This window comes from Balaenoptera borealis, assembly GCF_965194805.1.
Source record: "Balaenoptera borealis genome assembly, chromosome: 19".
Taxonomy (NCBI): Eukaryota; Metazoa; Chordata; class Mammalia; order Artiodactyla; family Balaenopteridae; genus Balaenoptera; species Balaenoptera borealis.
Genome location: NC_138878.1, coordinates 51,016,891 through 51,043,014, shown reverse-complemented (window position 1 = coordinate 51,043,014; position 26,124 = coordinate 51,016,891). Strand labels below are relative to the sequence as shown.

The window sequence follows — 26,124 nt, the reverse complement described above, 5'->3', positions numbered from 1 at the left end:
ATAGAGAGAAAAATCATTATTTCTACTTTTATGATTCCTAAGACTCCCAAACAGGGCCATAAATATTACACCCAGTGGGTTTTTTTTTTCCCTTTGGACAGACTTAAAAGTCTTTATTTTTTCTTAAAGGCATCGCTCATTAGGGAAGTGTTCTCAAGCAGAGGAGTGAAGAGCCACTGGCTCGCCGTCTGTGGCCCTGGCCTGGCAGACTCCACGGCAGCCCCGACACAGCCCGGGCCCTTCCCACTGGGCCCCCCCTCTCCGCTAGTCACCAGGAAATACGGGCTTCTTTGGAGTCCCTTCCCCGGGCCCGCAGGCCCTCGCTCCCACATCAGGCCCACATCCCCAGCGCCGAGGCCACCTACCCGCACAGCCTCAGCCAAGGGAGCGCCGCCAGTGCCACCGCCATGAGCCCAGAGGTTGGCCAAGAGCTGTGTGACTGCAGTATGCCAGGGCCACCTTGCCCCTCACCCCCACCTCAGGCTGTGGACCTGGTCCAGCGGCCCTGGGCCCCTGCTGCAGGGTGGACAGTACTGCCCTTGGGGCAGGGAGTTGGGGTGCTAGCGCCCGGGGCCTGCTGGGTGAGGATGGGCTATTGACCTCCCCCTGGTGCTCTGCAGTGGTGAGAACTCGGCCGTGCTGCACTACGGACACGCCGGGGCCCCCAACGACAAGACCATCCAGGACGGAGACATGTGGTGAGTGAGGCCAGCCCCCGAGCTGCCCTGGCTCTGCGTGTGAACAGTGGGGCTGCGGTGGGCCTCAACCCCAAAGGTGGCTGACCACGGCCTCTTGGTCCCACCCTGAGAAGGCTGACCACGGTGAGGTCCCCCCATTGCTCTGGGTCCAGACTTCTCTGCCAAGGCTTTGGCCTACATGTAGCCTCCTCTCCAGGACCAAGGAGGCCCTGAGAGAGGGGAGCGGGGGCCCTGTGCTGTGCGGGTGAGGCGCCACCTCAGAGGAGGGCCTGCGCCGTCTCCCGGCACCCACCACGCTCACTTCTCTGGCTTGGTGCTGGGAGGGTGGGCATCTCAGTTCGGAGTGGAGAAGACCCCTAGGGAGCCCCCCGCCCTCTGAACCTGCCAGCTCCTGCCTCAAGACTCCTTGGCACGAGCGGCCATTGATTCAGGGAGTCAGAGTGGTGCTTGGCCCTCAGGCTGTTGGCAGGGCTTTGCTGAGCACGGTGTGTTGTGCTCCCTGCCCCCCATGGAGCCGTGAGTAAGCAGACGTGGGCAGGACCCACAGCCTCCAGCCCTCCGATGAACTGTGCCCAGCAGGCGGGGCCGCAGACCCTGCTCCCAGGCCCCAGTGTGTAGGGCTCATACTGGGCATACGCGCCCCTCTCTTGGGTAGCCGCTCTGGCCTTGGCAGGGGCCTGTGGGCGCCTCACTGACCTGGACCGGCCCCGTCCTCCGCTCACGGGCACTCGCACTGCCCGCCTGTTCTCTCCACCACCCAGACGTCGGGCAGGGCCAGTCCAGGCTGCCAAGGGCTCCCGAGAGCCGTCCAGAGGCCACCAGCCCCACGGGGCCACCTGTCTTGGCCTGCAGACATCCTGCTGTGGTCACCTACCCGCAGATGAGGGCAGGAGGGGTGCGCGCTGTCCCGCCTGGTCCTTTGGTGCCTTTCCCTCCTGTTGCTGAGGCACCTGAGCCAGGCTCCATCGCGCTGCTTCCCGCTAATGCCGCGCCCCCTCTCGGGTCGCACACGTGCCCTGCTAGGCTCCATCCCCGAGCCGGCATTCCGGTCCTGCCCGCAGCACTGGCCAGGACCCAGCCTCGCGCAGGGAGTGGGGAAGGCTGCACACGGGGTTCCCTGGCCCACAGCCACCAGGGGACGTGAGCCAAGAGATGCCCGGGTCTGAGCTGTCACTGCCCAGTGTTTTCAGAAACCCGCCCAAGCCCAGGGTGCCCCTGCTGCAGGGTGCACCAGGCACCCACCGGCTGCGGTGTCCACTCACCCAGGGTCAGGAGCTGGATGGATGTTCTGGCCCGGGCCCCTGTTGACAGGAGCCCAGCTCAGCCTTCTGGGAGGAAACAAAGCCTCTTAATTCCCACTCTGAGCCTCAGTTTACCTGCTGTCGGTGGAGATAGCACACAGCACTTGGCACTGCACTGGGCGGCAGCAGGGACATGTTGGGACCACAAGTGCTGGGTGGACACACGCTCTCTCAGGGTCCTGGGCCAGCAGGACAGGGACGGGAGCCCGCAGAGGGGGACACCCAATGTGGACACAGAGGCCACTGCCGCTCACTGCAACCCCCCCATCCCCAGCGTGTCTAACGCCCTTCCTGGCATAGGGGCCAAGGGCGTGCAGCAACTTTGACAGGGTTCTCCCCTATGCCTGACGCCAGGGACAGCTCTTTATGTAGATTTGCTCCCCTTGATCCCATGAAGTGGGTGTCTCCCCCTCCCCTCACCCACCCCCACCCCCGATGTGTAGGCAAGGTCACTGAGACACAGGAGCGTCCAGGTGCAGAGCCAGAGGATTTGGGGAGGGGGTCGGCTGCCTCCGGCTTGACTCAGCTGAAGACTAAGGAAAGTGGGGGGGGGCCTGCCCTTTGGTGGCTCCAAAGGAAGATCGCCTGGTGTCTTCAGGGACTCACGCTTCCTAGAACCTTTCCTAACGCTTTTCACTCTGTGGCCCCTTCTGGCTGGGCCAGGACGTGGGAACCCAGTCCCCAGGCAGAGGCAGACCCCAGCCACACCAGCAGGCCCCAGCTGTCCCCGTCGGAGGCTCTGCAGCAGGGCCATGTGGCTCTGAGTCTTTCTTCTCTGTGAGTTTGGCACGGCCCAGAGGAAAGGACTGCTTCTCCTATCTCTTTATGTGTCCTAAGACAGTCCTCCCCCCATGAGAGGCTGGCTCCGGGGGCCCTTGGCGCGGCGGGGCCTGGTTGATCGGGGTGCCATGCAGCAGGCCTCCTCCACACGTCAGACGCTGTGGCCTCGACCCTCCTGGGCAGTGTGTGTGGCACCTGCGTCTCTTGGTTGAGGCTTTAGAGACAGGAGTGGTCCAGGGAATCCCACGGATGTTAATGCCAAGCCCAAACTGGTGATTTTATTTTTCTAGTGCTAACTTTGAAATGTAGCCAGTAGAGTAATTATGAGTTTATTATAGTCAATTTATTATGCAGCATTTAGAACAACATGTTTTGTTGATTACTGCTACTGCCAGATTGCTGGCGGCATTTATAATCCATTGTTTTATTGAAATTGATCTGCCAAGCGCCTACTGTGTTTGGTAAATAATAAAGCACTCTGTTATCCCAACATAAAATTCACAGCACTTCATCATAAGGTACAAAACCAAAATATAAGCATAGTGCAGAATTTTTCCTGAAGCTGAGCGTCTCCGAGAGCCATGACTATTTTCCAGGGTGCCCATCAGGTGGTATGCTCTGGGTCTCAGTTCCTTGATGTCGGGTGAAAATGCCCCGAGATAGTTTAACATTTAGGAGTGGGGCTGTTTGGGGGCCGGAGCTGGTCCAGGACAGTCAGACTCTGCTGGAGAAAGTGAGGAGTGGGAGCCGAGCGGCAGCCAGCCCTTCCCATCCCTCCCCCTCTGGTCCCAGACGTGTGATGATGGACACAGAAGGTCCCCAGTTCAAGTCCCTGCCCTCCCCCTCCCTAGCTGAACGGCCACCCCTCTGAGCCTCAGTTTCTTCATCTGTCGTTGGGGGAGACACAGCACTCAGCTCTGAGGACTGGGGTAATGAGGGCAAAGCGCTGAGTGTGGAGCCCGGCACAGGTGGCTCCTGGCGGGAGAGAGCTGCAACACAGCGACGTCCCCAGAGCCAGCAGCGCACCTGTGCCCCTGAGGCCCGCCTTCCGGCAGCTGGTTCCAGGACGGAGACTGGAGGCGAGAGCCACCAGCAGAGCACGTGCCGGGCCCAGTGTATTCAGACAGCTCTCCGGTCACGTGGTTGCCCACTCTGTGTTTTCAGCCCCCACACTGTCCTCGAGGCGCGTGCCAGGTGGAGCATGTAGCCGGCCAGGGCCACCGTCTACTCCTCTGTCCTTCTAAAACCAGGCGCCTCCCGGGAGCCGGGCTGGGAAATCAGGGCCCCGTAAGTTAGACAGACACGCTGGTTCTTACTCCACATCAGACGCGTCACCCGAGAGCTGAGAAGAGGAATTTGGGGACCACTCCTCGCACCACGCCAGCACCCGCCATTTTCTCGGCTGGACGCTGCCCCGCTTGCTCCGCACGGATCCCGGGGTGGGGAACTGGACTTTGACGTGGCCTCAGGTCCCCACGTTCCTCCCTCTTGGCTGGTTCAGAGACACAAGGCCTCTTGTGGGGCCTCTCAGGGCTTTGCTGTGGCCTCTGAGAGCCCTTTCCTGCTGTGGCCCTCGGGGTTCACCATGAACCCCGTCACCAAGTTGCCGTCCTAGAGAAGCCATTAGCTGCTGTTTTCATTTTAAGGCAAAAGCAGGCAGACCTTCTAAAACAGGGTAACAGAAGTGTGGCGCACTTCTAATTAATGCTTTTGCCGAGCTCACCCAGGGGACGGTGTCTAATGTCATCGAAGGCCCTTCCTGGGTGGGAGCCCCAGCAGAACCCCTCACCACCAAATCAGTCCTGACCCGGTGGCTCTGAGCACAGGAGTGGCTGGTGTGATGGTCCTCTGAGTCCTCACGCACTGCCCTCTCCTCCCAGAACCAGCCTGGGCTTTGGAAACCAGAGTCTCCAAAGGTGGGTAGAAGCACCAAGGGCTGGTGCCCTGCCCATGGGCCACCAGGGAGCGCCACTGTCCATGTTTAAGTCCCCAAGGAAGTAGTGCACCCAGAGTTGGACCCACTCTTGCGCTAGACTCCCTGCCTCCTCTGGGCCCAGCAGGCACACCCCAGGGGGCAGAGGTAGGGAGGGTCCAGGGTCTGCGTCCAGTGGCGTCTGATTTGGAAAACAGCTGGGACACCGCTCCTCACCTGCCACCTCCTCCCTCTCCCACCATCTGATCAGGTGGCGGAGGAGTGGTTCCTGGGGTAGCATGCCCTGTGGCCCCTATCAGAACCTTCTAGCTGCCCCAGTCGAAGGATGCCCCGGCCTGGGTTGCCCAGCTGCAGACAGCATGTGGCTGGTGGGTGGCGAGCCGGACCTCCCAGCACTGGCCAGAAGAGGGCAGCGTTGCCTCAGGACGTGCTTGCCGGGCTCATCTCTGCTGGCTGTGGTCTCTGTGTCCTGGGGCATGGGAGGGGGGCCGCCAGCTCGGTTAGTGGGGGGGGACAGATGCCTGTCCCAGCCCGTCCCTCAGCAGCCAGCCTGTGTCATTTCCTTTCCTTCCCTGTAGTGGGACGAGGGCCCCTTCTGTCTCCTTGCCCCGATAATGGTCAGCCTGAAGCCCCGGCTTTGCCCTGCTGACTGGCGGAAGGCTGACACAGCACTCCTGGACCGAAGCCCAGAGAAGTAAGGGCTACTGATTTCCTCCCAGGGAGGCCCCGGAAGACACCCGAAGCGTCGCTGGCCTGTGGGTGGTGTGTGCCGCTGCTCCCCGAGTTGAGGTGGTGTCAGACACTGTCTGCAGGGCTGCCCGGGCTGCCCCGTCCTTTCCTGCCCCAGAGGAGGAGCCAGGCCCACGAGGGGGCACGGCTGGGGCAGCTCTCTCCCCTCCTGGCCACCCTCCTCCTGCCACTGGCACCACTACCGGCCGACTCCTCCCTGCCCTTCTCTCGAGTTAGTTCCCTGTTCGTCCCACGGGTTTGATGTGGGCTAGACATTAGTTTAAACTGCTTGGGAAGCGTGCCCCCGCCTCACCCCCTCCGTCACACGGCGCCCGGGACAGCAGCCTGCGTCTCCGCCATCGACATCCCACCCCCACCCCTGCGGGCTGCTCACCCAGGGCCCCGGCAGCCCCCTTGGCATCTCAGGCAGGGATGGGACGATCCTGCCCACTCCTGGGGGCCACTTGGTCTGATGTCTTTCTGGCATCTGTGTGCTGCTGCCCACGGAGGGGCGAGTCATGCCTGGGGCTCCTGCCCAGCTGGCAGAGAGGCCACATGGAGGGGCCCCCAGGCCCCCGTTGTCCTGGTGCCGGAGGTGCCTGAGGCCTCGGTCAGCTTTAGGGAATGAGTGTCACCTCCAGGCCCAGCTTCCTGATGCCAGGCCCAGCCCAGACACACCCCCGCCCCGCCCGCACCCACCTTGCTGTCTCCTCAGAGGACAGCGCAGCTGTCACCAGCCAGCCCCCTCCTGAGGATTGGATGGTCTTAAGGACATGCCCCAGTCCTGGGGGCAAGAGAACACTCTCAGGAGGGCACAGGCCCTGGTCAGCCATCTGTCCAGACCAGTGGCCGTGGCCTTCAACCTGCCATCCAGGTTGAAGCAGCCTTTACGTTATAACGCAGGACCAGGGGAGCAGACACGCCTAGATGGTAACCCGGCGCCCTCACCGTGGGGTTTCTGTCCGTTCTGTTGTCTGTTTGTGCTCCTTCCCTGTATCCCACACAGTTGACGTCACGACTCACAGTGTGAAAGCACCAGTCCAGACAGCCCGGGTGCGCGCAGATACCACGGGACACTACTTACCGAAAAGTGGAACGAAGCATGTGCTGTGCGCGTGACACCAACTCACTGCCTCCCCCGCAGAGGCCACTGCCCTGACGCCCAGCCCTCGCCCCGCTGTGCGGTGGCAGCAGCCAGCCCTGGGTGGGCGCCCGCCGTGTCCCACCCATAGGTCGGACCAGTACCAAGTTATGTCCTTCCTGGGGACGCAACCCATACTGGTGCTCTGCTTCTCCCCACGTCGTCTGTGGAAAGGTAACAACAGTTCCATCCAGACGCAGGAGGCCCACGGCACGTGCCTGCTCTCGTCACCATGTGTGCTGGAGATTGCTGGCTCTGGGGGTCCTGGAGCTGGTTGCCTGGGTGACTTCCCTGTCTGCCCGGGCCCCACGGGTAGCTGTCCCGTGACTGGGTTGGGGAACAGGGATGCCCAGAGGGCAGTCTCTCTGGGGAGAGATCAGCTTGGTGAGTCAGCCTGGGGTATGGAGGGAGCCTCCAGGGCTCCGAGTGGTGGCCTTTGCCCCGCCGGTCACACCTGGGGCTCGGCACTGCACCGAAGGTCTGGCTGGGAGCCAGCGGGTGGCCCGTGGGTCTTGTCTGGCCTGCGGCACACGAACGGGAAAGTGACCAGTACGCCTCCCTCTCTGTCTCATGCTGAGGTCTGGAGGGAAGCAGGAGTTTCCCGCAGCTCAGAAATCCCCCAGCCTGGTCTGGAACGCAGACTGGGGCGGGTGCAAGTTGGGGTCTGAAATGCTGCGACTGTGGTGAATAGGTCTTTGAGTGAGTGCACACACACACGCACGCGCGCATGGACAGTGCCTTGTCTGGGGTGAGAGGTAGCTGAGAGCGAGGCAACGGCCCTGGAGCTTAAAATGAAGCTGCAGCCTGCGTACACAGCGGCCCTCGTATAAACACTGCAGCATTTCCCCCAAACCCTCCTCAGGCCTCACATCACTGGCCGAACCATCTCGTAGGCCTTCTGCCTGCGGTGGAGCCAAGGGGACTGAGGAGGGCCTGGGTGGGCCAATGGTGGCAGGTAGCCCGGGCCTGAAGCTGCCCAGGAGGAGCCAACGGAAGACAGAACCTCTCATCTGAGCCAGAAATAGAACCAGATGAACACATGTGAGGATTGAGACGCCAGCATATTGCTCGGAGATGTGTAATATCTCCCCAGATGGCTTAGATTATCACACGCGTTCACTCGGCCAGAGATGGTAAGGTCCCCAGTGGGTGTCCCCAGGCAGCCGGGGAGGACGGATCCGGCGTTCTCGGTTGAGCCAAAGTATGAGCGAATGCTCCATCATCAGCGTGCATTCAGAGGACGGATGGAGTGGACACAGAGGAGTTGGGCGAGATGATTTATAAAAGGCGATGGCTTTCATCCCTGGATTCCAGAATGGCTTAAAATCTGAATAACTTATACATGTAGGAACTCTGAGGGGGATTTAAAAAAAAAAAACCAAAAAACGAAAAGAGATAGGGAACTGAGAGCACAAAAATAGACGTCAGCCCCGTGCCTGAGCGTCGCTGGGCAGGATGGAGCTGGCCAGCTGGGTGTACACTTCCTTCTCCAGAAAGTGGATGATTTTAAAACAAAAAATACAGCTGAAGTTTTCTAGAACCTGAACAATAAAGCCAGACTGGCTGAGGAACTCCAAGCACCCACCTTCCCACATTTTTGTTTTTGAGAACTTGGTCAGGAGTCTTGTCTGTCCTGGGGAAGAGTCCTGTTTTCACTGCTCTGGATGACTCCAGCGTTTGGCCTGCTCTTGTGGGCTTCCTGGCTTTTTAAATAGTTTAATTTCTGTTTTTCTTTGAGATCTGCACCGTCCGATAGAAATTTCTGCCGGGGGTGCTGCTACAGGTTGCCCCCTGATGTGGTGGCCCCCAGGAATCCATGTCCCCACGCCCCTGGCTCTATCCTGTCTGCTCAGGTCATTCCTCGGCATTCTGAATCAACAAGCCACAGATGATTTTCCTTTGTTGCCTCTGAGGAGCCCAAATGAGAATGCTCTGCTCCGCGGGTGAAGCTAGGCCGCGGCCACATGCAGTTCCACTCCCCAGGCCTGTCCACATGCTGGCCCTGGCGGACGTGAACGTGCAGCAGTGGTGGCGTCCGCGTTTGAAAAGTGGGAAAACTGAGGCCCTGAAGGCTGAGGGCCAGAGCCAGGACAGGAGCGCCCATCCCTGGGCTCTGAACTGCTGACCACCGACTTGGGACTTTGCTGCACCAGTGTTCAGAGCCTCAGTTTCCCTGAAGTTTAGGGCTAAGATATGCCCCACCCTCCCGGCCAGCTGGGATGGGGGCGGGAGTTGAGCGGGGGATGTGCCCCGGGCAGGAGTAAGGCTGCAGACAGCCGTCAGCCCTAACACCCTGGTGCATCTGGAGCATCCTGGAGAGCAGATGCCTGGGCATGTTTGCTCAGGGCTTCTCGACGTTTGGTCCTCGGTTCCCACACCGGTCCTGGGCGGGTCCCCTCAAGTGAGGCCCAAGTCCCCCTTCCGTTGGCCCGCCCCAGGCAGGGTCCCCCAGAGTCTGTGACTTTGACCCAAACCGAAGTCTCCCCTGCCATGCCAGTGGGGCTCTTCCCCCGCCCCCTGAGAATCACCTGAGTTGTTATCTGATGGTTTTTGCACTATTGACACTGTTTATGGTGTTTTGCAATCAGAAAAAGACAAGAGATTAAAAACTGCCCGACTGGGGACTTTGGATTCCAGCAGGGCGTCTGCGGATCCCGAGCATTCGCGTTTTTCCTTTAAAAATCTGTTTCTGTGCTGTCCCCGGTGCTGGTGTCAGGCCGCATGGCCCAACTCCTTGCTCCACTTGTAGGGCCGGTTGCTGGGGGTAGGGGTCCCCAGAGTCAGGCACACAGGCAGTTTCTGGAATGTTGGTTGAGCCGTAGTGTTTACCATTAGAATTTGGGTTTCGGTGAGAAGCCCTTGTCATGGAAGGTGTGGCTCTGCCCCCCGGGCTCAGATCTGCCAGGATTTGTGCGGCTACAGACTGCCCCCCAAGGGGAAGAGACAGGCACAGAGAGGACAGCCCTCACTGCCTCCACCCCACCTGGCGCTGTGGTCCCCTGGTCCTGAAGACACAGCAGGGGTCCGGGCCTGAGGCTGGACTGATGTCCCTCTGTCGGTTTTGTCACTGTCAGCATGCTGACTTGGCCCTGACCCCGTGATGGGGTCAGGGGGCTGGTGGGTCCCTGCTCTGTGCCTGCAGTCGAGCAGCCTGCTGGGGTGGGACAGGATGTGGAGGCCGCTCAGTCTGGGCCCCCCACCCCTGTCAGCGTGGGTGACCCCGTGGGACCCAGGCTTGGACCCAGCAGCCCCTCACTTATTTTGTCTTATCTCACCGTGGAAGATGCGTGGGGCAGGATTCTTACCCGCCCTTGACCAGTAAAGGGTGTGAGCGCGTGGTCAGGCAGCAAGGGTGTGGGAGCGAGGCTCGCTCCACTCCCTCCCAGCCCTGCTGCACCGGGGCCCTGTCACGGGGTGTCCGGAGGGCAGGCTCAGCTGGCCTGTCCTCCTGACTCAGCAGCCTGCCTGCCTGTCCCAGCACCGTCCTGCCTCTGCTGGCTCGTGCTCCCAGCTCCGGCTTCTTCTTTCCTCCCCCTCTCTACTCCCGCCTTCTGTGCCTCCTGGTCTCCACCCTGTCACCTGGAGATGCTGGGGGCCAGATGGCCCCCGAGTCGGGGACTTGGCCCGCCGGGCCCTGGCAGAGCACACGTGTCCCACCCCAGTGGGGAGAGGGCCGTGCTTCCCTGGCCAAGGGGACCCCAGAGCTGGAGCAGAGCTGTCGGCTGGGTTTTCACTGGGACACTGGGGCCTGCAAGAAGCAGGCGCTGCGGCTCAGCCCACGTCTTCTGTCAGGCAGGTGCATCTGTCCCAAGGACCCGTCCAGCTCCCATGAGCATTGCCTCGTGGGCTGCAGCTGTGCCCCATGCTGGGTGCTGGGTGGCCCCGGGAGGGTCTGTCAGAATGCCCTTGTGGAGGCCAGGTGGCAGGCGGGGGCCTGAGGACATCTCCGCCCCTCCCCCTCCCCACAGCTGGGCATCCAGAGGCCTGGCCAGCGGAGGCCGTGGAGGGGAGGTGTGTGGGCAGCCCCACTCCCCCTAACCTTCCTGCTCTGGAGTCGGAGGTCTCCTGGGACGCCCCGTGGTTCCTTGGCCGCTCGTGTACCGTGAGGAGACAGCAGGGTCGGAGGGCCCCAAGCTGCTGCCTGCACCGGCCACGTTGCAAGAAGGCTCGGGCTCAGCGGCCTGGAGCGCCAGGTGGGAGGGAAGTGTGGTTGGAGGGGACGGGTGCCCCTGAGTGTACCCCTGGCCTCATGCCCCACTCTCCCTGCAGCGTGTTCGACATGGGCGGTGAGTATTACTGCTTCGCTTCGGACATCACGTGCTCCTTTCCCGCCAACGGCAAGTTCACCCTGGACCAGAAGGCCATCTATGAGGCGGTGCTGCGGAGCTCCCGGGCCGTCATGAACACCATGAAGCCAGGTGAGGGCAGGGGCGGGGCCTGCGGGGAGGACCACCTGGCGTGGGGATGCAGATGGCCAGGTGGCAGGGCACCTCGGAGGAGCAGGTCCCACACTCTGCGACCTGATTCCGTCGCCCCCTCTCATGCTCAGCCAGCAAGGCTCCAGATGCTAGCGGGTCCCCGGCGTCCATTTCCTGGGAAAGGGGTCTGACCACCAAGCAGGGACAGAGCTGGGGATCGGGGAGCTCAGCCCAAGGTCACCCCACATCCCATCCGACCTCCACCTGCACATCTTCCTTTCCACACTGGCCACTGGGATGTCAGCGTGTCCTCTGCCCTGTCCCAAAGCAGAGTCTGTTCCAGAGAGGGCTTGGCAGCTTGGACACTGGCCTCTGGTTGCACGTGGAGCAGCCTCGTTCGGGGCTGCCGGCTGTGGCTGGGTTGGCGGGAGCCGAATGTCTCTCCGGTATTTGGGGGATGGTGAGAGGAGGCTGCGGAGCCATCTGAGCACCTGGTGTGATGGGCCTTGGAGGCTGGGCTCTGAGTTCATGCTGAAATCGGGGACTGTGGCAGTCAGATTTGTATCCCTCCATGGAGCTTTTTTTTTTCACAAAGAGAAAAAGAGGAAAAGATCCTGAGCCCCCAGACTGTAAGGCCCCAGTGTGTGGCCCTTTTCAGGCCCAGAATCTGATGGCTCGGTTCTTGGCCTCCGCGGCCCCGTGGCCGGTTGTTGCGGGCCGGGTGCTGATCGTGAGGGGTCCTCTGCAGCTGCCCCCTTCAGGGGAGGCAAATTGTCAGCAGGGCTTTGTGGATGCCCCCATCCAGCACTGGGGCCCACCAGAGGCCAGGGAGCCCTGGAGGGGTGATGGGCCCGCACCCTGTGTCCAGAGGGAGCAGAGCTTGGTGACCAGATGATTCCAAGGATGAGGAACTCAGATACACCCCAGAAAGGAGACAAGGAAGGAAACCTCAAAGCTAAGCTCCTGCCGGGTGACGGTGTCAACGAGACTTGCCTGGTTTAGCGGCTGGGGAAGAAAACAGCATCTTGTGCTGTAACTGTGTTTAAACAGCAGCAGCTCCCTCTAGGTAGGAATTAATACGGACACCTCCAGGACAGGCCGTTGCATGAAGACACAGAAGTGCAGGAGGGGGTGGCCAGGGGACCCCCTTTTGTGAAAAACAGAGGACGGCGAGAACGTGGGTCCACATGTGCTTGGAAATCCACAGAAGAGGTGCAGGAAGGGAACCAGACAGACAGGGTGGGGCGTGGGGAGAAGGGAGAGTGTTCACCAGGAGCCTTTTTGTACTTTTTGACCTTTAAACCTCAGAATGTGTGACCTGTTTCCTGTAAAACCCGGCCTGTGTGGGGCAGTCACCCCGAGCGAGGGACATCTCCTCCTCCCCCTCCTTTGACACCCTCGCTTTACCCCAGGGAGAGAAGGAATAGACGGTTCTGCTCAGCTTTGAACATCGGTCATTTAAGTGATAAACGTTCTGGATGTAGCAAAAGGTTTGGGCCAGTGAGAGTGGGTGGAGGTGCCTGGCCCCCGAGGTGGGCGCTCCTCTGGGTGAGCCCCGTGACCCCTGTGCACCCACGCCCCATGGTGGGTCCCTCTGGGAGCGTGGCGTGGGCCTGTGTGGACCCGAGCCTGGCGCAGGGCCGCGGTACAGAAGGATGGAGGGCTGCTACCGCATTCCACGCTGGAGACAAAGGGGCAGGCAGAGTGAGCCAAGGCATATGGTGGTGGTGGTGGGGGAAGGTTGGCGGGATGTCGGGCAGGTAGGGATTTGGAGGGACAGTGTCTCCCCTGGGGCTCTTCACTCACCTTGGAGCTCCAGGCTTCATGTCCCTGTCATGGCTTAGCCCCATCCTCGTGCTGAGACAGGGGTGGCGGCCAAGGCCTGGCTGACCCCATCCACCCACAGGAAAACCTGCTGCGGCCTGGGCACGACCTAGGTGGCGCCTCCCCAGCTGGTGTCCCGGCCAGCTCAGTCGGCCAATCAAGCAACCCCAACTCTGCCCAGAAGGTGGCCGGGCCCACGGGCAGGTCCCCGGGGCCACACATTGCACTAAAAGGGCCTGGTGCGTGGTCCTGGCACTGAGGTACCATGGGGCTGCCTGGCCAGGTCACTTCAGGGGCAGTTATAAGGCTTCAGGCCCGGCCAGGCTGGGCTCAGCTGAGCTGGTCCCGGCAGACGGAGGCAGGCCTCCCCCGGCGCACAGTGGGGCCTCGAAGTTCTCTTGTCGGCGGTGGGGGGGGGGGGGGGATGAAGCAGAGCCCCTGCAGAGCTCCCCCGGCCCACACCCCGTGCTTCAGGATTGTGACACACAGTTCCCCAGGGGCCGCATGCGGTGCAGGGCGGGCGGGATGGGGGTCCTGCCCACAGAGCTGCTCTCATGTCGGGGCAGGTCGCCTCCCCACAGGCAGCTCAGAGGCCGTGGCCAGGTCAGCCCCGTGCCCTATCCTAGCGGAAATGCCCCGGGTTTGTGGGTTTGGCTCCTGGGCCAAGATAAACACCCACTGAGACTGCGTGACTGCTTCCTGAGCCTTCCAGGGAAGAGTAAATAAAGGCGGCCGGGGTCACAGCAAGATGCCCAGAGGAGAGGCAGGGATCAGTGCTTGGAGCGTACACGGATCCTGGCCTACTGCCCCGGGATTGAGGAAAGCAGGCCTGGGGTCAGAGGGGGAGCGTCCCTCACTGCCACTCAGAGACAGCCAGGAAAGGAGGGCTGAGCTCACTCAGGGGGGCCGCACGAGGTGGCAGGGGCAGGCCAGGCAGCTGCCGCACCTGGGAGCACGCCACCCTCATCTGCCCCGCGGGAGGGGATGCGGTGGCCACGTGCCGGCTTCTGGCCGGGTGCAGTCGAAGCTCTCCAAGGCTTCCGTGTCAGGGCAGCGGCCACGCCCCCCTGTCTCTGCGGGCACCCAGGAGCTTGCTGATGGGACCCCCCCGCCCCCGGCCCGCATGAGGGGAGGAGACACTGTGGGGAAGGCTGGGGCCAGAGCCGGTGTCTGAGCTGGCCGCAGGTGCAGGGCGGGGCACTTCTGCAGACTCCCAGGGTCAGGGCGCCTTTGCCTGCTCTGCCTCACTCCCTGGCGGGGGCAGGGGCTGCAGCGGCAGGACTCCCTTCAGGCTTTGCGCCTCAGAGCTGGTGCGGAACGCAGGGCTCTGGCAGACAGAGGTGCTGGGAGAGCGCGCCATCCAGATCGTGAGCGCCCTCTGGCAGAAGCCAGGACAGGGAGGGCTGTGTTTGGTGAGGGCCCTGTGTCCCCGCTCTGGCCTGAGAGGCTCCCTTGCTGGCCGAAGGGCAGTGAGTGAGTCCCCGCCCTCCCTGGCCTCTCCGCCAGGGAGGGCGGGGAGGGACCACGCGGAGACCACGTGAGGCAGCCACGCTTAGCTCAGCATCGAGGCGCCTGCAGCCCGGGCGCGTGCTGCCCCTGTCCTTCTGCAGGGTGAGTGGGTCCCCAGAGGTCCTGGCAGCAGGCAGGGCCGTGTGGTGGGGCGGTCTGGAAGGCCTCAGCCCTGCGCCAGTGCGGCCTGCCAGAAGGTTCCCTGCAGCCCGTGGGGCCTGCCCTCCTGCACCCCCAGGGCCTGGCGCGCTATCATCCCCCGAGGGCCATTGTCTTCAAATGAAGTGAGCTCTTTGTCTGGATGGGGCTGTGAGGATGTAGCTCAAGGGGCCCTCTGCTGCCTTCCAGCTCGGCTCAGGGCCCTCGAGCCCCCGGGCTGTCACGCTCTGGGCAGGAGGCCTCAAGCCGGTGATGGATGCTGCCGAGCGAGGCTCCAAGGGGCCGGCCCAGGCGGCAGGCCCAGCAGGCTCCGCGCCCAGCAGCGGAAGGTGTGGTCGGAGGGGGGCCAGGTGGGCACAGAAGACCAGCCAGTGACTTGGGGCTGCTCTGGATACACAGTGGGGCCTGGGCACTGGGACTCTGGTCCCTCTGAGCCAAAAGGCAGGTGATGCGGCGCACACCCAGATGCCGCCCTGCCACCCGGGGGTCTGAGTGCACAGAGGAGCGGGGCGGGGGGCACACCTGAATCCTGGGCCCGTGAGGTCACTGCACTGGCTGCAAGAGAGCCACGAGGGAGGCAGGGGCTCCCGGTCAGGCCAAACGGTTACCAGCCTCGGAGCAGGGCATAGGCCCCGCCTTCTCAGGGTTCAGAGGCCACGACCTGCCATGGCTGTGCCCGTGTGCTTAGCTCTGGCAGCATGGGAAGGGGCAGTCAGAGAGGGCTTCCTGGAGAAAGCCTCAACACAAAGGCCCATAGGAGGAACGGGAGTGAGACTGGGAAGGCGAGGGCCCTGGAGTGGGGTGGTCCCAGCTGAGGGAACAGCAGGTGGAAGGCACGGGGGCACCAGCACTCAGGAGTGGGTGAGGGTGAGGCTGGAGTGGGAAGCCGGGCCGAGGAGCTCGGGGCTCTGTCCTCGGTGGCGGGCGGCGGGGGACTGGCATGGTCTGATCCATGTTCTAAAGAGATGTCCTGGTGTCCCGGCCTTGTGCAGGCTGCAGCGGGGGTGAGGCATTGCGAGGACTGGGGAGGAGCCAGGCAGGGGTCCAGGAGAGGTGAGGGCCCACAGAGGCACCGGGTTCAGGAGACGTTTCGGGAAGACGGGACGAGACTTGGTGCTTGCTGGAGGTGGGAGGGTGGGCAGGCAGATGACACCCAGTCTCTGCAGACAGTGTGATCCCTGGTGTGGCATCCCCAGTAGGAGCAGGCTTGGGGGACTGCCGGTGCCCCTGGCCGGGCATGTGGGCTCAGAGGTGCCCGCGGGCTGCAGAGGCTGAGGAGCCCGGGCGTTGGGGCGTTAGGGGGGCAGGGAGGCCCTCTGGCCTGTGCCCACCCCTCCAGCCTAGCCCTAGGACAGTAACCTCCACACACTTCAGGGGCCCCTGCCCTGGCCGTGGGTGTCGTAACCACCATCCGGGCCAGACGCTGGGGCCAAGTTGCTGGAGGTTTAATCACTGTCACAACCCTAACCACACGCAGGCAGAAACTCCCACTCCCGGCCAAGAGAGCTGTGTGCAAGGCCTTCCCCAAGGGCACGCAGGCAAGGAAGACTAGAGGCGCCGTGGGGACCGCTGGGGCCTGCACGTCCGGCCCCCACAAGGGGCCACGAGGACAGGAGGAGAGCCGAGCTGCCAGCACGGAGCTTGATTTATACCTGGTTCCCACCCTCTGCTGCGGCTGGGCCGAGACCGCAGCCCCGCCGTGGAAGTTAGCCAGGTTTGAAGTCAGACTGCTTCCCGGGCCTCTCTCTTGGCCACCGGAAAAGGCCCTGCCCAAGAGAGATGGAGCTGCCCTGGGGTTGGGGCATCGGCCCTTCCTCAGTCCCAGGGGCCAGGCTGAGTGACAGGAGCCGAGCTCGCTGGGCTGTTAGGGGGCTCTTTTAGGCCCAGAGCCCCAGGCGGGAGCAGACCAGACCTTAGAAAAAAGTGTGCTACACACTCAGCCCTGAACCGGCACCCGCTCCGCCGGGCCCTGGTGTGCCCGGGGGAGGCAGCCGCCCTTCTGGTGGAGAGACCCTAGAAGCAAGGAAGCACACGTGCTGGACAGGAACAAGGTGCACGGAGAGAAGTAGCCAGGACAGCAGAGAGAGAACGATGGCGGGGGTGGGGTGGGGGGGTGTCACCCCAGGAGGGGCTGACGTTTCCGCTGAGACCTCGAGGATGAGGAGTCACAGGCCAGCCGGGTCTGGAAAGGGTCTGACGTGCAGAGACCTCATTGTGCTTCTGGAACACAGGTGGCCTGACCCAAGGAGGTCGAGGTGGGTGGGTCGGTGTTAGAAAAAGAGCGGCGGCCGAGGCTGGGGCAGGCTTGGCTTGTGCCCCAGGAACACAGAGAACTGTCAAGTGTCCAACCCAGGGTCTGGCTGGCCACAAGTGGCTAATGACAGTTTTGGGGGGATTAGTGAGCTGGTCCCCCAGTAGATGCCAGAGCCTCTACAGCCAGCTTTCTGGGGCCAGCGTTGTGGCCCTGTTTGACAAAGGAGGCGTCTGAGGCTCACGGAGGTGAAGGCTTGGCCAGGTCACAAGGCAGGTGAGCAGCCAAGGTGGGACCCGGTTACCCAGGTCTCCATTTCAGGGTGCCAGACCATCAGAGAAAAGCCCCCCGTGCCGGCTCCACCCTCAGGGGTGCAAACCTGGCCCCCCACGCTGACGTGGTTACAGCCAGACTCCAGACCCCAGGATGCCACCCCCATGTGGTGGGCCCGGGCAGGTAGAACGGGGCTGGACTCAGGGGCTGGATTCCAAGGGGGCTGAGCCTCGGGACAGGACTGGGCTTCCTCCACCCTTGGCCTCCCTGCACCTTGGGCCGGGGGCTGGCCACTCTCCTGTGAACTGGCCAGGGCGCAGCACCACCTGCTCAGAGCCTGGACCCTGGGGATCCGGGACGTTGGATCAGCCCTGGGCCTCCAGCCAGCCCGAGACCCCAGCCGTGGGCCCACTGTCTCTGGCAGGCAAGGGGCCCCCACGTGGTGCCCAGCAAGAGCATCTGCGAGGGGAGGGTATGTGTCCCAGGGATGGGCTCTCATCTCTTTTTACCCCTTGGGCCCATCATCTGCCCTCTGCCAGCCACAGAGGTTCAGACCCTGGTGGCCTAACCCTCACCAGCGCAGGGTCCAACAAGGCCCCTCAGGGTGTGGGGTCCCAGTGCTCCCGTGATCATCAGGGCATGGCTGGGAGGCCCCTTGGGAGCCAGGGTTACTCCCCACATGGAGGGGGCTGCAGGGACCGGCACTGGCCACCCTCTCTGGGTGCCGGTCCCACCCTATCCACCTGGCCCTGAGTGTCCTGGGGCAGCTAGCCTCGGCCGGCACATGGCCTGCCCCCAACTCCACCCTCGTAGGACGGGGCGGGGGGTTTTGCCAGCCTAAGGCCTTGTCTGGTGCTTAGGCTGAGCACCCAGCGCCCTCGAGTGAGGCTGAAGGTGGGGACTCCGTGGAGCCCAGTGGCCAAGGCGGCCGTGCGCCAGTGACGGCCGAGGCTCTTTGAGGCGACTCCCTGAGGGCCCTAGGCTCCAGCCCCTAAGGACCTCCCTGGGCGCCAGGCAGGGCTGAGCCCCTGAGCTCTGCACAGCCTGCCCTCCTCGAAAGTTGGTTACTGGGGATACTCTCCACGGTGACCTTTGTCCCAGAAGGATGGGGCAAAGATGAGTTTGATTAGCAGCCTGGGGCTTGGACATCTGGGCTGCCAAGGAGATGGTCACCTAGCGCTTGTAGCAGGCAGGGTCACAGACCCCTGCCGGTTTGCCCATGAGGTAGTGCCAGCTGCACTTTCACCCCAGAAACCTTTGCTCCCCACAGAGCCTCCAGGGATGACTCAGTCCCATGCGGGGGTGTGCAGGGACGCCCCCTACCCCCAGCCTGAGGCGCTGAGGCAACGTTTGGACCTGAGCCTCAGTCTGGGGCTCACTGAGGCCGCCCCACGTCCGCTCTTGGGGACATAACGCTTTTCTCCTCCTGATGCCAAGGACCTTACTGGGCTCCCCTGGCCCCAGGAGCAGACACGACATGGGCTGGGCCCCTGTGGTGACCGTGGGCGACAGGAGCCTGCCCCTGAGGGCACAGTGGAGAGAGAAGAATGACCTCAAGTCCAGAGCTGTGCTGGGAAAGCCCTGCATGGAGGGCTGCCCGGGACACGTCACTCTTGCCCCTCACCTCAGGCCCTCTGGCGTCAGCCAGTGCGAGGGCGTCGTGTGTCCCCTGAAACCTTGCCCGGGGAAGCCCTGGCCAGGCTGCCAGACTCCGCAGCTCACTGCAACCTCCTTCTGAGCCACAGGCGTCTGGTGGCCCGACATGCACCGCCTGGCCGACCGCATCCATCTGGAGGAGCTGACCCGCATCGGCGTCCTGACCGGCAGCGTGGACGCCATGGTCCAGGCCCACCTGGGGGCCGTGTTCATGCCTCACGGGCTCGGCCACTTCATGGGCATCGATGTGCATGACGTGGGAGGCTACCCCGAGGTCAGTGTGGGCGCGTCAGCCCGAGTGGCCTGCCTGTGAGCCGTAGCTGGGCTTGGCCCTCCCTGGGCTGGGCCGGGGCTCTGGGAGACGGCGGGGGTGTAGTGGGACAGGCAGGGTGAGGAGGAATGGGGTCCCGGCAAGGCCCGCTGCCCCTCCTCCCCCTTCACCCGTTGGTTGGTCCTGGCCCAGGTCGCTGCCCTGATGCCCCCCGTGCCCAACGCCTCCCCGGTGGCTGCCTCCACAGGGCCTGGTGTGGGATGGGCGTGCTCTGCACAGAGCCCCGGGCTGTGCGCTGGGGGCAGCGCCTGCCCTGAAAGGTGGTAGACGGTCCGTGTGCAGTGCACGGGGTCCCCACAGGGCAGCGGGAGCCGCAAAGCTGGGTCTTAGTGATGGGGCTGGCACTGCACCCGTCATGTCCTCATGCCTCTGGCTTCATTCAGACAGGAGTGATGAGGCTCCACCAGCTGGTGGCTGGCCCCGGTCCCTCCTGGGACCAGCTGAGCCCGGCGCCCCTCACAGGTCCTACTCCTGCTTCCTCCCTGGTGCAACCTCTGCCCCCCAGGCCCCTGGGCCAGCACGCTCTGCTGGCCTCCTTGTCTCTAGGAGGTACCCTTGGCAGGGGAGGAAGGCTTGTGTGGGTGTCTCCAGGCCAGGCTTTCCCCTCCCCCTCCTACTGACCGACCCTTGAAAGGACCAACCAGACGGTGCTTGTGGCTTCGGGAGGCCCTGCCGAAGCCTTGCGGGGCAGGTGGCTGCAGCCTCCCGGGCCCGTGGGTGTGGGTGAGCCCGGCCCTGCCGTCTGGCCTGGTGCCCGCAGTGCAGGGGGTGGATTATGCAATCGGTGCACGCCCTGGGGCCCACCAGCCAGTTAGCCAAGACTGGGCTTGGCCTCTTAGCTGCAGGGTATTTTGAAAGCTCTAAGAACGATATTTGGGGGGTGGGGGGGGCGCGGAGTTGCTCAAGAGAAGCATTATTATTCAATTATTTTTTCCTCAAGTGTAAACAGTTAAATTTGGAGAAACAAAATCAGTTTTAATTTCCTAATTTCTATCCATCACATTGTGCGCGGGGAGCCAAGAGCTGGGCCTTCCAGACATTGTTAACTGAGGTTCGTTATTCATTAGTCTCCAAAGCACTTTTTTTCCACCAGAGAAAATTGGCAGCAAACTGTTTTCATCTTTTCCAGTAAGCAGTCCTTTGTGCTCAGAGTCTATTCTTCTGACAGATAAACATTGTGGAAAAAATATGGCTTTTCCTATAAAAGTCATTTGTTTTATTTCAGGCCTATAGACACATCTGGGTCTCTTCTGCCCGGAGCCCAGTAAAGTTGAGGCCCCGTCGAGCCCTGAGCCCAGGCAGAAGCCAGCGTGGACCCGGCATGGGCAGGGGCCCCTGAGCCCCAACAAGGCTGAAGTCCCCGGGCCCGAGGGGCTGGGCGCTCGGCTGCTCCCCTTCTTGGGGTCTTCTCCCCACTCAGCTCGGCCTCCATCCTTCTCCCAGCCCTGATCTGGCCGTTCTTGGTGGGCCCCGTAGGGCAGACTCCCGAGAGCTAGCGCTCTGAAGGGGGGCGGGGGTCATGGTCAGTGGGCTGGGGCACGCACATTCTCCTATGCCCCATGGGATCCCTTCCATTCTCCCCTCACCCCCAGTCTGAGTCGTGGTCCTGAAATCTTCCGGAGGGAAGGCTGTCTGTACAAGTTGGAGCAAACCCTCCAACCTCGGCACACAGCTCTGGGGCAGCGGGGGCCCACGGTGACCAAGGAGGTCAGGGAGACCTTGTCAGTCTCTGCCTCTGCCAGGCCCCTGGCTTTGACAACCTTGGAGTAGAGAGAAGGGGACGGCACCTGGGGGGTAGCATGAAGGGAAGGGACGGGAGGGGCTGCCCAGGGGCAGGCACGGGCTTCAGATGGCAGGAGACAGGGCCCCGCCCCGCCCCACCAGCACCTCCCACCTGAGCACAGGGACTGTCATCCCAGACTGTGCCCTTCTAGGTCCCCTGCCCTCCTGCCTAGCTCCTCCAGGCACATAGTGCTTTGGGGTCGGGTACCACACCAGACAGGCGTCTGGGCCCAAGAGCATGACCCATCAGGGGTCACAGGGCCTTGGTGTCCCCTCATCACCTCCGTCCCAGCCTGACTCACACCAGGTCAGGGCGGCTGCGTGTACCAGTTTCTACACGCCCCGCTGTCCCCGCCCTCATGGAATCACGCTCACAGCCTTCCCTGCTGTGCCCAGCCGTGGATGGAGGCTGAGCCAGCCCGTTTCTGGTTACCTTACATGAACCACTAATTGAAGTCTGATGTTCTTGGCCCCCAAACAGTCAGAAATGACAGCTCCATCTCCAACATCTGGGCTTCCAGGGGAGAGCTGCGAGCGGGGCAGGGCAAGCTCAGAGCCCGACCAGAAGGCTTGCTTGCTGCCCCGCTCGCTCACAGGCCTTGGCCAAGGGATGGATGGGTTCCTCTGGGACCTGGGGAAGGCAGGGAAATTTCTGCAAGTGTCCTAGGTACCACCTGCCCTCATGGCCCCGTTGGCCACGCCCATGTGAGTGTTGGCAGGGGAGGGGGCTGGTGCCCCTGCGGGGCTGAGAGCCGGTCACCATGGCTCAGTGGGGGTCCAGCACACGGGCATGGTGTGGAGCCGCCCACGTGCGCTTCTTGGGGGCCACACCCCCAGGCCATGCACATGGGGTGAGCGTGCGTTTGTGCACACACGAGCCAGAGCTCGTACTGACAGCCCGTCCTGCCAACAGCACCTGTTCCTCCTCCTGGAAGGCCACGTGGAAAACCTGGGACTTGGCTTGTGGGGGGAACCAGGTCCAGCACTTCTGGGGCTGGTTTCCACTTGAGCTGCCTAGAAGAAAGCACGCAGCCTGGGAGGCCCCGCAAGCCTTCTTAAAAGCTTCGCAAGTTTGGCTTCTACTGTTCCCCTCGCGGGGATAGGGCCTGGGTGAGGCAGCCGGACCCCCAGCCAGCCCCATGGGCCAGCAGGGGCAGCTTGCCCTGGGTGTGTGCGCACGGGCATCCACGGGGCATGGTTCCGAGGAGAAGCAGGGGCAGGGACGTGAGAAATCTAGGGGAGCGTGTGGAGAGCGGAGGGTTTTATCTGGAGTGCCGTGGACAGCACAGCAAGGCTGAGTCTGGGCTGGAGACCCCCATGGTCACAGCCTCCTGCAGCTCCAGGGGGACCCATGGGGCCCGGGGCCCGAGTCAGGCCCCACGTGTAGACGCCTGCACGGGCAGGGGCGGGTGCCCTGCGCGCTCACCTGTTTCCATCTTCCTCCCGCCGATGCGGTGGCCCTGGGCTGGGGCTGCGCCCTCCTGGAGCCCCCTCACTGTCCTCTCCCCCAGGGCATGGACCGGATGGACGAGCCCGGCCTGCGGCACCTGCGCACCGCTCGGCACCTGGAGCCGGGCATGGTGCTCACTGTGGAGCCCGGCATCTACTTCATTGACCACCTCCTGGACGAGGCCCTGGCTGACCCGGCCCGCGCCTGCTTCTTTAACCCCGAGGTCCTGCAACGCTTCCGTGGTTTTGGCGGGGTGAGTGCTGGTGGGCCCCGCGTCCTTGCTCCCAGAACGGCCCCCCTCCAACTGCTGCGTGTCACCTCTTTGTCCTCCAGGACAGGAGGCACAGTCTTGACTTCCTCACTTGAGAGGGACCTGGCCCGCCCTTTCTCATGGTCTGTCACCAGACAGGAGCCTCAGCCCTCAACACAAGCGACTCAGATTCCTACAAAACCCCTGCCCACTCCAGGGGCTCCCGGCCACCGGGCAAGGGGCAAGGCCAGGGTGGGCAGGTGGCACGAGCAGGTCCCTGTGGGAGGCGCCTTCTTCCCAGCAGCTGCCCACAGAGGCCTTTGAGGCCAGCCCCCCGCCCCCGGCAGTACTGACCACTCCTCAGAAAGGGCTCTTCCCACTCGGCGGGGCTCAGCCTGGAGCCGTCGGGCCCGACCCTCAAACTTAGCGTGTGAGGCCAGCTCAGAAATAACGAGCGTCCGTCGGTCTGACCAGGTCCGGATCGAGGAGGACGTCGTGGTGACTGACAGTGGCATGGAGCTGCTGACCTGTGTGCCCCGCACAGTGGAAGAGGTTGAAGAATGCATGGCAGGCCGTGACAAGGCCTTCGCTCCCTTCTCTGGCCCAAAGTAGAGCCACCAGCAAGCGCACTTCATGGACGGCGGCCTGACGGTTGGCCCCCAGCGGTGCTGCTCAGAAATCACATGCGGCATCGGCGTTTGATCACACCAAATATGCTGTTTCCCAGGGAGAAACTTTTTTATTAACCTTCTGTGGGATCACACCCTTAATCTGTTTTTACTTTGCTTGAATGACAGCGGCTTTTAAAATGCTAATTTTCAATTATCCCGTTGTTTTGAATAATCCTGTTCTTCACTAGCAACTAAATGTGTATCTTGCCATCATTTGTATGCTGCTCAGGAAAGATGCCGTCCTCGTATTTTCTCTCAAAATCAATACACAGAATGGAATTTGCAATAAAAGATTTCCTAAAATGGACCTTTGTGCCCGGCTCCCTCTCTATTCTTTGTCCCTTTGCAGGTGAGCACTGCAGGGTTAGACCTGGAAACTGGCCCTGCAGAGACCCAGGAGTCTGGGCATAGGTGGGGCTGGGCCTCTGCCCACGTGAAGGGGGCCGTAGAGTAGGAAGCCTTTTTGGTACGGTTACTGCCTCAAAGCTGGATTTCCGAAGGGGGGCAGAATTACGCAGCGCTTAAGGTACAGTTATCGACAACATGAGACTCGCAGATTCCTTGTCTGTGATTTCCTTCTCGTGCGGGACAGGCTAGCAAAGCCAGCATCTGTTTGAGAGACACTGCCGCCTAAGGCAGCACCATGGCAAAGGTGAGCTTTCTGGCTCCTTCCACGTCTGCTGAGTCCATTTGTCTCCCCTAAGTGGAAGCCCACTGGCCGAACTCCACTCTGAGGCTGTACAGCCATCCAGGGCCACCTGGGCCCAGTCCCTGCCAGTGGCAGAACACCTGGCCTTCCTCTGCCTGCCCACCTCTCCCACGGTCCCACAGAACCGCCCTCACCCCTGCAGCGGGCTTCGAGAATTCTGCACACCATTCTAGGGTTCTCTCATCCTTGGCTCTCATCCGAGCCAAGGTGAAGGGCAGGTGAGAAGGACAGACATCAGAGATGAAACCTTAATAGGGTGGGGAAACTCTATAGCCCAAGCCAGAGACCGCTGAAGTCACTGAAGAGTTGAGTAAATTGATTTCTTCCTATGGCAGTAACACAAAAGTGCTTGTGATGTGGCCACATTAAAATAAAGCAGCATTAGTTTCAAATCACCATTTATCTTTTTCTTGCCTCTTTGATTTACAAACAATTTTTTAAGGTTTCCTCCTGGTGTGCAGATATATTCCGTAAGTAAGTTATCTGTGGTATTAAGCAGTTTGAGTAATGATCGTCTTTCTGAGGGTCAGAAGTTTGAGAGTGCCAAATCGTTCTCTCCCCCAGCTGTATCTGTGAGCCATGCTCTAGTGCACAGGGTTTCAGGTTCCCCCACCCCCAGGATAAAACCAGTTAAAAGTTAGGTTGGAACTCTAAGTGGACAGCTTAGTTTAGCTGTGTTAACTACAACACACACACATCTTTCTCCTTCCTCTCCTTTAGACGTTTTATACCAAAACTGCCCATTTCATATAAATGTTTGATTATCAAAGAAGTCGATAGGAAAGAACAAGGAGAAATCTCAGGAACTAAATGCTCTTTGTCCAAGAGGGACACTGGGGACAGAACTGGCTGCTTGGGCCCAGGTAGGCGAGTCAAAGGCATTCTTTGCAGGTGCAGGTCTCAGGGGACCGCAGTAGCCACCTACTCTGCCCCATGTTCTAGAGAATGGTCCAATTCCTAAGTCTCCAACTTCTGCAGAAGTTTGTACAGCTTCAGAAATATATTAGAGACCCTTCCAGAAAGCCATGCAGTGCCAAAAGCTTTTCCAAAACCCAGGAAAGATCTAGGTATTCATTCAAGAAATGAGCATCTGCTATGTGCCAATGTGGCATAAAGACATGACCCCTGCTCTCAGAGCCCAGAGTCTCCTGAGAGAGGCTTCCCCTTAAACAAACATGCACAAATAGATCACCTCAAACATTAGAACGTGCCAAGAAGGAAAGTAACAGGACTGACCTTGTCTAGAAAGCCAGGGGGGCTGAGACAGGAAGGGAGGAAAGTGAAAAAGCAAGAGGAGATGAAGCATTCCAGATGTAAAGAGCTGTCCTAAGGCAGCCGGCCCTGAGCTAAAAAGTGCTGAGAAAAGCCCTGCAGCCAAAGCAAAGTGATGCGGGAGAGTGGAGGGGAATGAAGGCAGCGAGAGCAAACAGAGCCACATCCCAGGGAGACTGGGTCTCACCCGGAGTGCACTGGGGAACCACGAAGGTTCTGGAGAGCATGCAACAGTCCAGGGAGACAGAAGCCAGGCAAAAGAGGGTGATGGCTCTGCAGAAGGTGGGGAAGGGGAGGTGAAGCAAACGTCACAAGATTCATTTAGGAGGCAGAACTGAAAGGTGGTGATGTACAAAGGCACCTGGCTCCAACAGCTGCTTCAGAGGAAACAAGACTCCGGTACCTGGGCTGCAGAAAAGTGTGATGTGTGACAGCCTCAAGCCCGGTTCTCTGGACACCCCTGCATAACCTTCAGGTCTACAGCTCTGGGAGGAGTGGGATGTTGCAGTCAAAGGATACTCAGGGTTGCTGCTCTCCTTTGAGTACGTGTAAAATACATATGAACTCTTCAGATACTCACAGGCAGCCAACCAAAGAGCAGTAGGTCTAAAGTGCTTTTATTGAAAAAGAGCTAGCACCCTCACAATCATGTCGATATAAAATTCCCTGACAAGTTATTGGATTTTAACTTACAGCTAATTCATAAAAATGAAATGGGACACATTACCCACAGAAATAATTACTGTACTACAATTTTCATTAAGATGCAATAAGTAGAAATCTATTTCCCACGACATGAAAGTAACTGAAGGATCATAGAAGACAAGTATCTATGGCACTTTCCCTTGAAACACTCAAATCAGCTTCTCAGACTCTTATGTATGAATTTCTTTCGACAGACACCCTATGGCATCGTGTAAACAAAGACGACACGCATACTATATAAACTGTACTGTTAGGGGAAAGGCCTTACTTTGACATTCCGTC

At 61.1% G+C, this 26,124-nt stretch overlaps 1 protein-coding gene across 2 annotated transcripts in view; it reads left to right on the top strand.

The window, feature by feature from the left end:
• The window catches only part of PEPD (peptidase D), a 114,221-nt gene extending 90,758 nt beyond the window's left edge, over positions 1 to 23,463 (top strand). For both annotated transcript variants that reach the window (XM_082366532.1, XM_082366533.1), the window contains exons 11-15: positions 621 to 698; positions 10,852 to 11,000; positions 18,762 to 18,946; positions 22,297 to 22,488; positions 22,960 to 23,463. In XM_082366532.1, coding sequence (XP_082222658.1) covers positions 621 to 698; positions 10,852 to 11,000; positions 18,762 to 18,946; positions 22,297 to 22,488; positions 22,960 to 23,097 — 742 coding nt within the window. In that variant the 3' untranslated portion in view covers positions 23,098 to 23,463. The remainder of the gene's footprint in view (positions 1 to 620; positions 699 to 10,851; positions 11,001 to 18,761; positions 18,947 to 22,296; positions 22,489 to 22,959) is intronic.
• The last annotated feature ends 2,661 nt before the right edge of the window (positions 23,464 to 26,124 follow it).